Source organism: Cervus elaphus, chromosome 23 (assembly GCF_910594005.1).
Source record: "Cervus elaphus chromosome 23, mCerEla1.1, whole genome shotgun sequence".
Lineage (NCBI taxonomy): Eukaryota > Metazoa > Chordata > Mammalia > Artiodactyla > Cervidae > Cervus > Cervus elaphus.
In genome coordinates this window covers 56,868,092-56,882,067 of record NC_057837.1, presented here as the reverse complement: position 1 = coordinate 56,882,067, position 13,976 = coordinate 56,868,092, and the positions used below count along the sequence as shown (strand labels likewise).

Below are 13,976 nucleotides of genomic sequence, written 5' to 3'. Positions count from 1 at the left end.
TGGTTCTGACAGCTTGAGGCTTTCAATGCTTCTGAGGACAGAGGACATATTTCTTCTTTGCCTCCAGTTTTGCTACTCAATAAATTTGAGGAGTCATGAAGCCGTCATCTGCGTAGTTAGATAAGGAAGAAAATGATGATTTCTCTATTATTTTGCTTAGGAGAATGGGAAACTAGATTAATCACTGTCTATTGGAAGTGTCTCTTTATAGAAGAGACTGGCTCCTTTCAGTGAAGTCATGATGTGTCCCCACGTTGGATGGTTTTCCAGAGACTAGGAGCAGACAATCAAGCTTTGAATTTTAAGTCTGTCACTAGGCAAGGTTTGGTAAATTCTTAATCCCACTTTGAATATGGTTAGGAAGGGGCTGGGGGCCGGGGCGGGGAGGAATATCCATGGCACCCACCCACCTCCTTTGCTGGGACAGAAGGAAAGTAAGTAATGTTTGTAACAGTCAGGAAAACAGTTTGTCATGGCTTATTGATATAATTCTTGGTAGCATGGGACCAAAATCCAACTCAAAAAGATTTAAGCACATAATTGCTTGTGAAACAAGAAGCCCAGAGACTCAAGCAATATCACCAGGGCTCTGTTTATCCCTCTTCCTATCTGAGCTGGCCTTCTTGGGTGGGGGGTGGGGGGGTGGGGGGCGCTTTGTTCCCTGGCATGAGGTGGCCCGGGCATGCATCCTACCCTCTTAACAATTGCAATAGGGAGTGTCCTATTTGAATTGAAGTCCAGCACCAACTCTGACTTAGTGAGGTTTGGGTCCTGTATCTAGCCCTGAGCCTTCTGTTTGTCCAAATGAGTGGAATTTGCCTGCTCCTGGAGATGGGAAGTGGTGATTGGTTACAAACCAGCCAACTTATATTGAGAAGAGATGTTCTGAGAAGGTAGAGGAATGACTGCTGAAATCAAGGAACAGAAGATATTTATCACAACCCACTCTTTTAGTTCTGATTTTTATTTGTCTTTAAATTGGAGTGTAGTTCCTTTACACTGCTATCTCAGTTTGTTCTGTATAGCAAAGTCAATCAGCTAAATGTCTACATACGTCTCCTCTTTTTTGGATTTCCTTCCTATTTAGGTCACCACAGAGCAATGATTGGGGTTCCCTGTGCTCTACAATAGGTTCTCATTAGTTATCTCTCTTGTACATCACTGTTACTGTTCAGTCTCTAAGTCATGTCTGACTCTTTATGAGCCTGTGGACTGCAGCACTCCAGGCTCCCCTGTCCTTCATTGTCTCCCAGAGTTTGCTCAGATTCATATCCAATGAGTTGGTGATGCTATCAACATAGTAGTGTATACATGTCAATCTCAATCTTTCAATTTATCCCATCTCCCCTTCCACCTTTCACCTTGGTATTCATACATTTGTTCTCTATGTCTGTCACAGCCCAGTGTTGTTTCCTGGTAGAGGAGAGCAAAGAGCAAGACCATTTCACTCTGTACTATAGGGTGACAGTTCTGGTCAAAGCCACTGGTGTCCTGCCCAGATCCCTTTTCAGGCTGGGTGCCCATTATCCCTGTGTCCTGGCTGCTGCCCTCTTTATCTGTACCTTCTCCAAGGGATTGGCCCTTGATTGATGGGAATTACTTTCCCCCAACATACATGTAGTCATGTATGGATGTGAGACTTGGACCGTAAAGAAAGCTGAGCGCCCAAGAATTGATGCTTTTGAGCTGTGGTGTTGGAGAAGACTCTTGAGAGTCCCTTGGACAGCTAGGAGATCCAACCAATCCATCCTAAAGGAAATCAGTCTGGAATATTCATTGGAAGGACTGATGCTAAAGCTGAATCTCCAATACTTTGGCCACCTGATGCGAAGAACTGACTCATTGGAAAATACCCTGATGCTGGGAAAGATTGAAGGCGGGAGGAGAAGGGGACGACAGAGGATGAGATGGTTGGATGGCATCACCAACTCAATGGACATGTGTTTGAGTAAACTCCAGGAGTTGGTGATGGACAGGGAGGCCTGGCGTGCTGCAGTCCATGGGGTCACAAAGAGTTGGACGTGACTGAGCGACTGAACTGAACTGAACATACACACAGTTGCTGGAGGCTGGTCCACAGCTCCTGATTGATTGATTGATGGAGGGACAGGACCACTCAGGCTTTTTGCCTTCAGGAAGAATGAGTTTTGTGATTATGGTTTGTTCTCCAGATCTCCCTGTGGCCATCTCCCCAAATCCTTGTTGTCTAAACTTCTGACTTCTTTCACTCTTTTCAAGTTTCTTCCGTAACTGACTTCTCAATAAGTCAGTTACACAAGAGCGCAAGACACCGACTATCTAGAAATCGTGAATCACAGCTATTAATGTTTACCACTTTTGCCTCAATATAAGGCAAAAGGAGAAGGGGGTGGTAGAGGATAATATGGTTTGATAGCGTCATTGACTCAATGGACATGAATTTGAGCCAACTCGGGGAGATACTGAAGGACAAAGGAGCCTGGCATGCTGTCATCCAGCAGGTCACAAAGAGTCAGACACAACTTAGCAACTGAACAACAAGGCTATCTCCTATTTTCTCAACACAAAGATCCAAAGGAGTCTTTGGACCAACCTGAAATACAACCTCAAGATGGATATGAAGTAAGCAAACTTCTCCTTGTAGTGTTTTATGTATTCAGCTAGTTGCACACAGTCCTTTAAATCACACATTACATAAAAGATCGGTGTAGGGACATTATGTTTTCTACTCATATTTCACAAAGCCATTCTAGCTGAACTTGTAGCATGAATCTTTGAGATGGCTTTTGTCATCGCCAGAGCCCCTGGTTTGAGTCACCTAATAGAGATTTCCGAGCACAGCATCTTCACTTTCAACCCAGCTCTTTGAGATTTAGTACTTTTAGAATCTGAGCACAATGCCATCGTAGAAATTTATCCACCGCGTGAGCACCCATTTACATAACATTAGGACAGTCGCTTTCACTTCTCAGGTAGGTGCCTGTTCGAAATTTCCACCAAATAAACACATCCTATTTTGCTTTTTAAAGCAGTCTTCAAGGGACTTGTTTGCAACAACACCCAACGCTTATAACTGTGTCCTAACCACCCAGGAAAAATGACTAAATGTGTATTCAAGGTCCTCCCTCCCATCACCTTTTCGAAACCAAGTGATTCAGTTTACATATATGTATATCCATTCTGTTTCAGATTCTTTTCCCATATAGGCTCTTATAGAATATTGAGTAGAGTTTCCTGTGCTATACAGTGGTTCTTGTTGATTATTTTATATATAGTGGTGTGTATATGTTAATCCCAAACTCTTGATTTATCCCTCCCCCCCATCAAGTCTCCTCTTTGTCAAACATAAGTTTGTTTTCAAAGCCCATGCCTTATTTTTAAAAGGACTTCCCTGTAGCTCAAATGGCAAAGAATCTGCCTCCAATCCAGGAGACGTGGGTTGGAAAGAACCTCTGGAGAAGGGAATGGCAATCCATTCCAGTATTATTGCCTGGAGAATCCCAGGGACAGAGGAGCCTGCTGGGTTACATCCGTGGAGTCGCAAAGAGTCGGACACAATTGAGGGACTAACATGCATTATTTTAAAAAGTCATTCATTTCAAAGTCTTTTATTGTAAACATTTTTATTCTCAAACTTCAAGTCTATTCATTGCTCAGCCATATTATAATTTGTCTGCAGTGTATTATCTAATAAGAACCACAATAGGAATACTCTTAGCTAATATTGATGGGTGGTCCCCATCACTAGTCACTATTCTGAGCCCTTTTATGATCCCTTGTAAAATTCTTGATGGAAATACAAAAGTGCTAAAATTATACTCATTAAAATGTTTTTTGTTTCTTAATTTTTACAATGTGTTGGTTTCTGCCATACAACAATGCAAATCAACCATAATTATACTCTCCTACACTCATTTTAAAGATGCAGAAATAAGATTATACAGCAAGCAAGTGCTAAAACATGTAGGCAGTCTGCCACTAGACCAAGGTTATAAAATGTTGTGCTTCTTGTTCCCAATCTCATTAGTTATCATTGGACGTCCCCAAATGTAATATATTTACATCCAATATTTATAAACAAATATTCTGAAGGAATTTGTATCATCCCCAAATATGCATATTAGTCATCATAAATACATATCTCTTGTATCAAAGGTAATGACACGTGTATTTACTATACAGCAGTATCTATGTCAAACATAGGTTTACCTGTGATGTATTAGCTACTGCTGTGTAACAAAACACCCCCAAACTCAGTAGTTTATGAGTATTTATTCTTTCTCATGAGTCTCTGGGTAAGTGGGCTGTCAGGTTCGGCTGAACTGACACTCAAGTCTTGCTGGGTTTGGTCATGCATCTGTGGGGTCATTGTGGGAATGGCTGAGACTGGCCGATCTAGGATGGCATCACTCACATCCTGGAGGTTGGTTGGCTATAAGCAGGGAGAGTGGGGCTGGTGGTGGGGCTGACCTTTCTCTGTAAAGGTCAGATAATATATGTTTCATTAACATTGCTGACCATATAGTCTCTGTTGCAACAACTCAACATTGACATGTTAGGGAGAAGATGGCCACAGACATGTAAATGAATGGGCATGGCTGTGTTTCAAAAAAACTTTATAAAAGTAGACAGAGGGTCAGGATTGGTCTGCAGGCTATAGTTTGCTGATCCCAGATAGTTTGTAGATATGAAAAAACTGGTGAAGGCTTAATACTTGTTGGTCAACAAACCAAATTTATCAAGATTGTATGGATAACCAAAGTTTAGGGCTTGCCAGGTGGCTCAGTGGTAAGGAATCTGCCTACCAATGCAGGAGACACAGAAGACATGGGTTCGATCCCTGGGTCAGGAAGATCCCCTGGAGAAGGAAATAGCAACCCACTCAAGTATTCTTGCCTGGAGAATCCCACGGACAGAGGAGCCTGGAGGGCTGTCCCCCATGGGGTCGCAAAGAGCTGGACATGACTGAGCACGCACACACTCTCTAACCAAAATTTCGGTAATAGTCTAAAGTTTATTAGACTCCTACAGTAAAACATTTCTCATCACCATGGTACTAAGTATGATAAAGCTTTGGCTTTTCTCTTGAAAAATGAAAATAACTGAATTTAAAAGGATATGAAAAGTTTTATTCCTCTCACAAATAACTATTGTGTGTGACTAGGACAATCTAGGATGGTGGTTTCATGGCAGGGACCCAGGCTCCTCTTGTCCTGTTGCTCTGCTCGCCCTGTCTCTTTGCTTTTCTTGTTTTGTAGTCTAGGATGGCTTCTTCAGCACCTGCCATCAAGTGTGCACTCCAGCTACTAGAAAGGTAAAGGAGGAATGAAAGGGGACCAGCCCTTCCTTCAAGGGCCTGCCTTGGAAATTGCATATATCATATCCTCTCACATCTCTTTGCCCAACATTTAGCTACCTAGTCATACTTGGCTGCAAGAAAAACTGGAAAATGTAGTTTTTAGCAGAGCAGCACACCCCATCCAGAAAGTGGGTTTTCGTTGCTGAGAAAAAGGATCATAAATAAGGAGGCAATTCTCAGGCTCTGCCACAAGGGCTAGAGATATAGATGGGGTAAAAGTCCAAACTTTAAATTCAATTAATATTCATGCCAGGAATGCCATTCTCCAGGTGCTGTGTATGTGCTAAGATTTTCTCTCTGTGCCTGAGCTCGTCTCTCTGGGCAGCAGTGACATCTTATTCCTTATCCTACTCTCCATCACAAGTTAAAAAAAAAAATGACAGAACTTTAAAATTCTAGTTTGAGAAAAAACATATTTTTGTTTGTTTATCTCCAGAGAGCAAGTGATACCACTTCAAGAATCTTGTTACTAAACCCCCGTGTTCATGCTGACAAGCTCGGGGGTATATCTCCTCCCCCAGTTCTTTCAGCCTCATGTGCTTCTGCTTTGAATCCCTTTGGCATGCTCCCTCCACCCCTGCAATGGCCAAACAAGGAACCAGGTTGCCTCCTAGGTCCCCACAATTCCAGAGCCTACATCTAACAGTGCCTGGCTTCATCCTTTCTCTTCCGTTAGGTCCTTGCAGCTTTTTCAACGTCGCCCACTGAAGGAATCTCAAATTATATGGTGAGCTACGGTAATAAGAGTAGGAAAAACACCTTGCTGTTATTTACCCAGAACAAGACATCAAACTGTCATAACTGCGTGAGGGTGTCCCATTATCTACATGTATCCTACTGTTTCTTCCTGGTACCCACCCCCCGGCCCCCCACTCATCAACCAGGGAGAGCTCGTGGTTATATCTATGTATCCCTGACAAGAAAATTAATTTCGATGGAACAGAGAGGGTGGAAGCTGTGTGGAATGCGGAAACGTGAGCTGGCTTGTAAGTTTCAAGGTTTTGTTTCTCTTCCTGAGGAAAACAGGGTTGAAAATTTTGGTCACCTTTAATCTTCTTCTTCAGATTACCTTCAGGCTCAGAGCCCATTACCTTCAAAATTCATATGGCGCTTTTAAAGGGAACAACCCCTTTAAAGAAAAAAAAATTCTTGATGAATGCAAATTGACATTAAATGCAGTTTTTAAAAAAAATGATCAGGGTTTTTAAATATGATTATAATCAGTGGGAATAGTGGAGCAGAGTCAAATCATTACTGATCTCATTCATGGGGGTGGCATGGAAGGACTGCTGTGAATTCATCAGAAAAAGAATTTTTCTCTAAAGCCTGACCAACTGGGGATGCGCCCTGGGACCCCTGCCTGAGACGCTAAGATGCTGCACACATATTAACCCTTGCAGAACCTCTCCCTGGAGATGCATCTATAGTTACAAAAGGCAAGAAACCTCCGTGTCGGAGTGAGAGCTGCCATTTGGAGGAATGAAGGCAAAAAGCAGCATCTGGCCTGTTTCAGAGTCAGGCCGATGAGGTTGCGCTCTGTAAGCTCATTCCAAGGGTATTTATCAAGCAGCTAATATGTGCTCTTCACTATCAGCTGTTTAGGTGCTGGAATAACGGGGACCATTGATGCAGGTCAGGTCACCTCCCTCCTGGAGCCGATGTTCTAGGTAGGGGGAGATGGGCTATAGACCACAAATTAATGACTAAGATAACAACACAGACCTGAGTTTTATCCCAGGTCCTGAGCATGGTGCGTGTGGTACCCACTCATCTAACTCAAGCACTCCAATAGGCAGTGCCAGGTTCCTCGCACTGCGCAGACGAGGATACGGCAGCACAGAGGGAAGGCATCTGTGTGTGGAGATGCGTAAATCCTTCCAGCTCCTGGCTGACTCAGTAACCGCCCCAGACGGCTGGCTTTGTGCCTCACAGGTTCGCCATGGTGGCCAGTGGTCTCCTCCCCATGTCTGCCTTTTTGCTGCTCTGGGTACAAGGCTGGGGGGAGTTTGAGTAGCAAGGGTGCAGGTGGCCTTGCCAGAATCCAGGGGAACTCTGCTGCATCTGTTAAAGAACCTACAACTCCATAAACAGGCTTCCCTGGTGGCTCAGATGGGAAAGAATCTGCTTGCCAGGGCCAGAGATGCGAGTTCGATCCCTGAGTCGGGAAGATTCCCTCTAGAAGGAAATGGCAACCCACTCCAGTATTCTTGACTGGAGAATTCCATGGACAGAGGAGCCTGGCGGGCTACAGTCCAGGGGGGCCACAACGAGTGGATCATTACTGAACACACCCATATACAACTCCATAAACACAGGGACTGTGGTTGGATGACAGTTTTATTTATCAAACCTAAAGCCTACCTGTGCTTTATCCCAAACACATGGCAGGAATTGGGGACAGACTTTGAAGAATTCTCTCGAGGCCTTTCCAATTTTCCCAATGAAACTGACAACTGCCTTCATCATGTGTCCATTGTTGAAAAATTAATCCTTGTATGCGTGTGTGTGTGTGTGTGTGTGTGTGTAAGACAACCCCCACCCCCTCCAGACCTTCTGAAAACGAATAAAAGAGAAAACAACCCAACAGAGCCTCTCCTTCACACAGAATCCCTCCCTCCCCATTGTGGACTTTGGGTTCCTCCCTGAGAAGAAAGGTCAGCCAGGGGTCAGGGGGGTCTCAGGGTCCTTTGGGGATTAACAACACACAAAGGTGTGTTCCTCGATTTGAAACACAGTCTCACCTCAGTCCACATAATGCCTTTTTACAAAAGCTCCCTTCCTCAGCTCTTTCTGTCCTTGTAGAATTGTTCTGTTGGTTCTTTTCCTTGTTGATGTGAAGATGGGCTTCTTCCACAGCAGTCAATACCTGCTAAGGGAAACCCTAGTGTGTCTGGGAACTGACAGCTCACAGGGCCAAACTCAGATGGCACCATGCTTGCTCTGCTGGGCTGACTTGAAATTCTTTCTTCCTTCCAGTTTTATTGAGATACAACTGACACATAGCACTGTATCAGTTTAAGGTACGCAGCATCAGGAGTTGACTTACACATTATGAAAAGATCACAATAAGTTTAGCAAACATCCATCCTCTCACAGAGATACAAAATTTAAGAAATCAAAAAATATTCTTTCCTTGTGAAGAGAACTCTTCGTATATAACAGAGAGCAGTGTTCATTATATTTATCACGTTGTACATTACATCCTTAGTATTTTATAACTGGAAGGTTGTACCTTCTGACCATCTTCATCTAACTCCCCCTCCTTCCATCCTCTGCCTCTGGTTACCACAAAACTGATCCCTTTTCCTATGAGTTTATTTTTGAAGTATAATTGATGTCCAACACTATGTTAGTTCCCATTATACAACATAGTGATTCAATATTTCTATGCATTTCAAAACGATCATGATAAGTCTAGTTACCATCTGTCCCCATACAAAGATTTCACATAATTATTAACTGTGTTCCCCACACTGTACATCTCCTATCATGACTCATTTAGTTTGTAGCTGGAAGTTGGTACCTCGTTATCTCCCTCACCTATTTCTTTGTTCCCCCCATCCCTGTCCTCTGTATCTATGATTCTGTTTCTGTTTGGTGATGTTTGTTCATGGTTTTCTTTAGATTCCACATGTAGGTGATATCATGTAGTATTTGTTTTTGTGTGACTTAATTCACTAAGCACAATACCCTCTAGGTCCATCCATGTTGTTGCAGATGGCAAGATTTCACTCTTTTTATGGCTGAGTAATATTCCACTGCATGAATATACCACATCTTAATATCCATTCATCCATCTATGACGGGCATTTTATCCATTCATCTATTGGTGCTTCCATATCTTGGCTAGTGTATGACTTGAAGTTCTTAACCATTTTAAATAAGGGCCCACATTTTCATGCTCAGTGAGCTCTGCAAATTGCATAGTTTGGGCAGACAGCACAATACCCTGGATACTGTTAGAGAAAGTGGTTTGAAATGGAAGAATTGAAAAAATACATATATTTTTTTTACTTCAAGACCTATCAAGGAGGGAAAAATGCTTTCCTGACACATCTCAGAGGAAAAGCTGCATCGCTGATCCAAGATCTGAAGAATAAGGAGAGAAGTGTGGACTTCCAGAAGGTTCTTAGGTGCCTCTTGTGTCTGACAGCATCTCCAACTTTTCTTGTATTCGATGTCCTCGACAATTAGGAGCACTCTTGCTCCGTGTTGTGGAGGGTGTCCCTCTACTGGGGTTTGTCTCATGGTTTTATCACGGTTAGACTGGGTGGGGGGTGGGTTTGGCGAGCCAGACTCCGGTGGTGAATTGACCTTCTTGTCATCTTATCAGGGGTATACCATCACATGATTCACTGTTACTGATGTTGACCTTGATCACCTGGCTGAGGTCTCTTGGGTTCTCCCTTGTCAAGTTATGCCACACCTGCTCCCACCATTGGACTTTTCACCCACAGGAATTCCGCTTCTCTCTCCCAGTTATATCCAGGATCACCTCTGCATCCCTGTTCCACCACTGGTTGCAAGCTCTGCCCTAAAGACTCCCCATTCACCCCATCCTGTCCCTGTGATGCATCATGTAATTATTATTTCTAGAACAAAGATAACCTGGAGCCATGACCAAAGACCAAGTACTATCATCTCTACTCAAACCAAAACATCATTGGAAAAGTAAATTACTTTTATTTTCATTGAAAAGATTTGATAGGAAGTGCATGAGAATGTTCACTGAGAAAATAGACCCAGAACCTATCATCAGAGGAGTGATGTTAACTATAAAAAAAAAAAGGGAAGAACCATTGGGTACATTTCCACACTGAAACCTATTTCGAATTTTATCCTTCACCCTGTACTCTTGCATCCATTCTCATCTCCCCTCCGTGAATTTATGAGCACAGGTGGGCACAGCCTCCTTCCCCTCGGAGGACTTTTGTCATGAGGGAACACACACTCGATTGTCTGCCATCGAGGGCAAGACAGTGGGGGAGGGTGATTTCAGTAGAAAATGGGTTGCCTTGGGGCCTCATCTAGGGAGAGAAATATTTCTGCACAGCCAGTCCCCAGTCAGATCCCCTTCCCCACACCCTGTAGGGGTGGGCACAGAGTTAGCAGATGCAAATATAAGGCACCCAGTTAAAGCTGAATTTCAGTTGAACTATGTATATATTGTTGTTGTTCTTTTTTAGTTGCTAAGTCATGTCCAACTCTTTTGCAACCCCATGGACTGTAGCCTGCCAGGCTCCTCTGTCCATGGGATTTCCCAGGCAAGACTACTGGAGTGGGTTACCATTTTTCCTCCAGGGGATCTTCCTGACCCAAGGATCAAACCCACATCTCCTGCATTGGGAGATGGATTCTTTACCACTGTGCCACCAGGGAAGTCCCTAAATACACACACACACAAACACACACACACATATATTCACATCCGTATGTCTGTATTATATATATTAGCATAAGTATGCCCACAAGCATGGCAATAGGATACACTTATGTTACAAATGATCCATTGTTGACCTGACGTTCACGTTTAACTCGGCATCCCGTTTCATCTTTCCCCGAGGTCCTCAGGCCACCGTTTCCGGCCTCCACCATCCTGCAGGACTGGGGCTCCATGTACTTGAAAACACACCTGATCGTTCTTTCACATCTAATTCCACTTCTGCAACTTGATCGGTGTGATGGTGCCCTGTCCTCCATGCCCGGGCTGAGGGGGCACAGGGCACCACCTTTACTTGCAGACGGGTTGGCTTCTGGGCTGTCTGTTGTTCAGACTCCTAACCTGTTACCTCTGAAGAGGCTGGTTCAGGATCAGCTGGTCAGATCACCTGTTCTGGGTCACCTGGGCACATGGATCTCCCCACTTTCCCGGCAATTGGTCCTTTTTGCTGTCTCTCTCTTTCTCTCCTTCCCTTTGTGTTTCTGTCCATCTTTGCCTTCTGGCTCCTTCCCCTGGATAAGGCTTTGCCTCCTGTGGCCCGAAGCTACTCAGCAAGTCACCCGGACCCCAAATGAGGTCAGTGGCAGGGGCAGGCATCCTCCAGGCTGTGTTACTCCACCAGTGATGACAGGCCACCTTCACTTTCTTTCTTTTCCAAGCCAAGCCCTGGAAGGAAAGGGGTTAATTTTCTTTTCAAGAAATTCGTGCGGGAGGTGGCATCAAATCTGTCAGTTCTGGCTAAGAAAATACACTCTGAAGTTGTAATCAGGGGCGAGCCTCGACCTTCTAGACACGGTACATCTCTACACTAAAACCTAAGTTTTATCGTCTCCCTCATGCTATTTCATCTCCTCCTGCCCTCCCTACCTCTTGTATTTATTAGAGGCTGGGTATGGATTTCTTTCCCTGAGAGAACTTTCATAATAATGAAGTATACTTGGCAGACACTCACAGTGAATATACAGGGTTGGAGGATATTCTGCAAGGAAAATGGTCAGGCTTGTTTTCCTCTGTGGGAGAGAAATATTTGAGATCAGATAGACTAATCATTTCTCAAGATAGAAATTTTGAAGGTTGCTTTTGCCTAGAGAAGTTGAAAACTTCTTGAAGGGGTAGAAAGTTTCTGAGATGTGAGCATCTTTATGATTTCTCTCCCTGGCAGTCTGCCATCATCCTGTCTCTCTGGGTACCAGCATCCTCTGGGGTTCAGTCCACTTCACGTCTTTCTTCTGCTCTCCTCACACTGACATTTTTTTCTTTTTTTAGATTTTCACGAGGGGTCTGACTGAGAAAGCCAAGAGAACCACTCTTCATGCTTCTAGCCCTCATTTTTTGATGGATATTCATGCAATTTTCTCATTGTTTTTCTGTCAGCATTCACAGAAACCATGTAAACTGCTTTATTTCAAAACCATTATGTTGGTTCACTCCGTGATAATTTAAGCCATGTATTCTTTTTTTCTGATTTGAATTTAATAATAGCATATTTTAAACAGAAGTCAAGATTTCCTGAATAAATTTTCGATGACAACTGCTGACGTTTCTGGGTTGCCCCCCCTTCTTTCATCTCCTTTTATTGGACCTTAGTTCTACATATGAGATGAGTTGTCCTTTCTCCGGGCATTTTAAACAGATCCTGGGGCATTTAGGAGGAGAAAATTTTGGAGGGGGATGGTCGTCTTATCAACCCAGCTGCCTTTGATTCAAGAAAATAACCAAAGAGACTTCCCTGGAGGACCAGTGTTTAAGACTTCGGCTTCCAATGCAGGGGGTGAGGGTTCGATCCCTGACCTGGGAGCGAAGATCCCACATCCCTCTGAGCCAAAAAAACAAAGCATAAAACAGAAGTAATATTGTAACTAATGCAATAGACTTAGAAAAGAAAGAAAGAAAATAACCAGGAGGGTCAGCTATGTGGTCAAGTGCACAGGTGTCCCAACCCCAAACCTGCCAGGGACCACCCCCAGGAAGGATTCCAGGGACTGCTGGAAGACAGGAGTTTGTAAAGACTGTCTTCTCTCCCTGTAGCAAGATTTGCCTATTTTAAATTCTGTTTTTTTCCCCAGCCCCTTCGCCTTTGTATATAGTGCAGAATTTTATATCTGCTCCAAGTCTCGTCTCCCACTCCATTCCTTACCTCTTCCCCAGGTGGAGTTTTCTGGATTCCTGACATTATTTATACTCCTTTCCAGGCAACAGTTAGAAGCATCTCCCACTTTCTGTCAGATCTGAATCTCCCTTCCTATAGTGCTCTTGACTTGCGAAACAGACTCCCTTTGTGGGTGATAGAGGAGAAATCTTCAAGGAATGATGTAAAGATTTCTTACATGCTTGAAAACCTTGACTTTCTCCATGGTTCTAATATGTCAGTTGCTGGTCTTAAAAATCTAGAAATCAAATTTCTTAATGAATTTGGTAGCATGAACATTTATATGTTTATTTCTATGGAGGGATATTCTTTCCTTTTTATTTTCTCTTTCTCCTTCATGTTGCTTTGGGAGTCCTATCTGTACTTCCAAGAATGCTCTCAGTTGTGTAACTGAGGTTTTACATTTCCAGGGCATTTTAACCAGACTGATTAAATGTAGAGGAAGATAAAGGCTGTGACTCCAAGACTGAGAGAGTTTCTGAAGTTTAAAAAAAAAATCCTGTAATTTAAGTTTCCCATTATAAAAGGCAGAATTTCTAAAGCTGGTGGGAGGACAAAAGACTGACTTCCTAGGATTCTGAAAGAATTGGGTCCATCTCTTCCTGTTAGTACTCTTTCCCCTTTGTTACACGCGCTTCCGAGCTCCACGTAACCTTGAGGTTGGAGCCTCTTCATCACAGGGCAGAGTCAACCCTTGATATTTTATTTCCTGCTTCTGCTGAAAGAACTCATGACTGTCCCCCTTTATTTTCCTCCAGCATCCATAGAAACCACATTGAGGCTTTTGCTCAAAACACACTCCTTGAGTCTCTTTGCTACAGAATTGCAGTCGCAGGAGGACTCTTTTCTTTTGAGGTGGAAATCTTGAGAAAAGTTGAAGCCAAGTTGAAAGTCTTTCCATTATGGGCAATGTCCGCCCAGTCGAGTTTCTTTCATTATTAAGAAAACCACACTTAGGAAATCGTGTTGAAAGCATACATTCTTGAGTAAGTTTTGGTCTGAAAAGTTTTCAAAGAGTCTTTTGAGGTGCTTTTATTCCTTTCTTTTTC

At 43.4% G+C, this 13,976-nt stretch overlaps 1 protein-coding gene across 1 annotated transcript in view; it reads left to right on the top strand.

The window, feature by feature from the left end:
* LOC122682021 (zinc finger protein 831-like) overlaps nucleotides 1–12,223 on the top strand; it is a 43,643-nt gene extending 31,420 nt beyond the window's left edge. The window contains exon 4 of the mRNA XM_043884693.1: nucleotides 12,045–12,223. Within this exon, the coding sequence (XP_043740628.1) occupies nucleotides 12,045–12,067 (23 nt within the window). The 3' untranslated portion in view covers nucleotides 12,068–12,223. The remainder of the gene's footprint in view (nucleotides 1–12,044) is intronic.
* The last annotated feature ends 1,753 nt before the right edge of the window (nucleotides 12,224–13,976 follow it).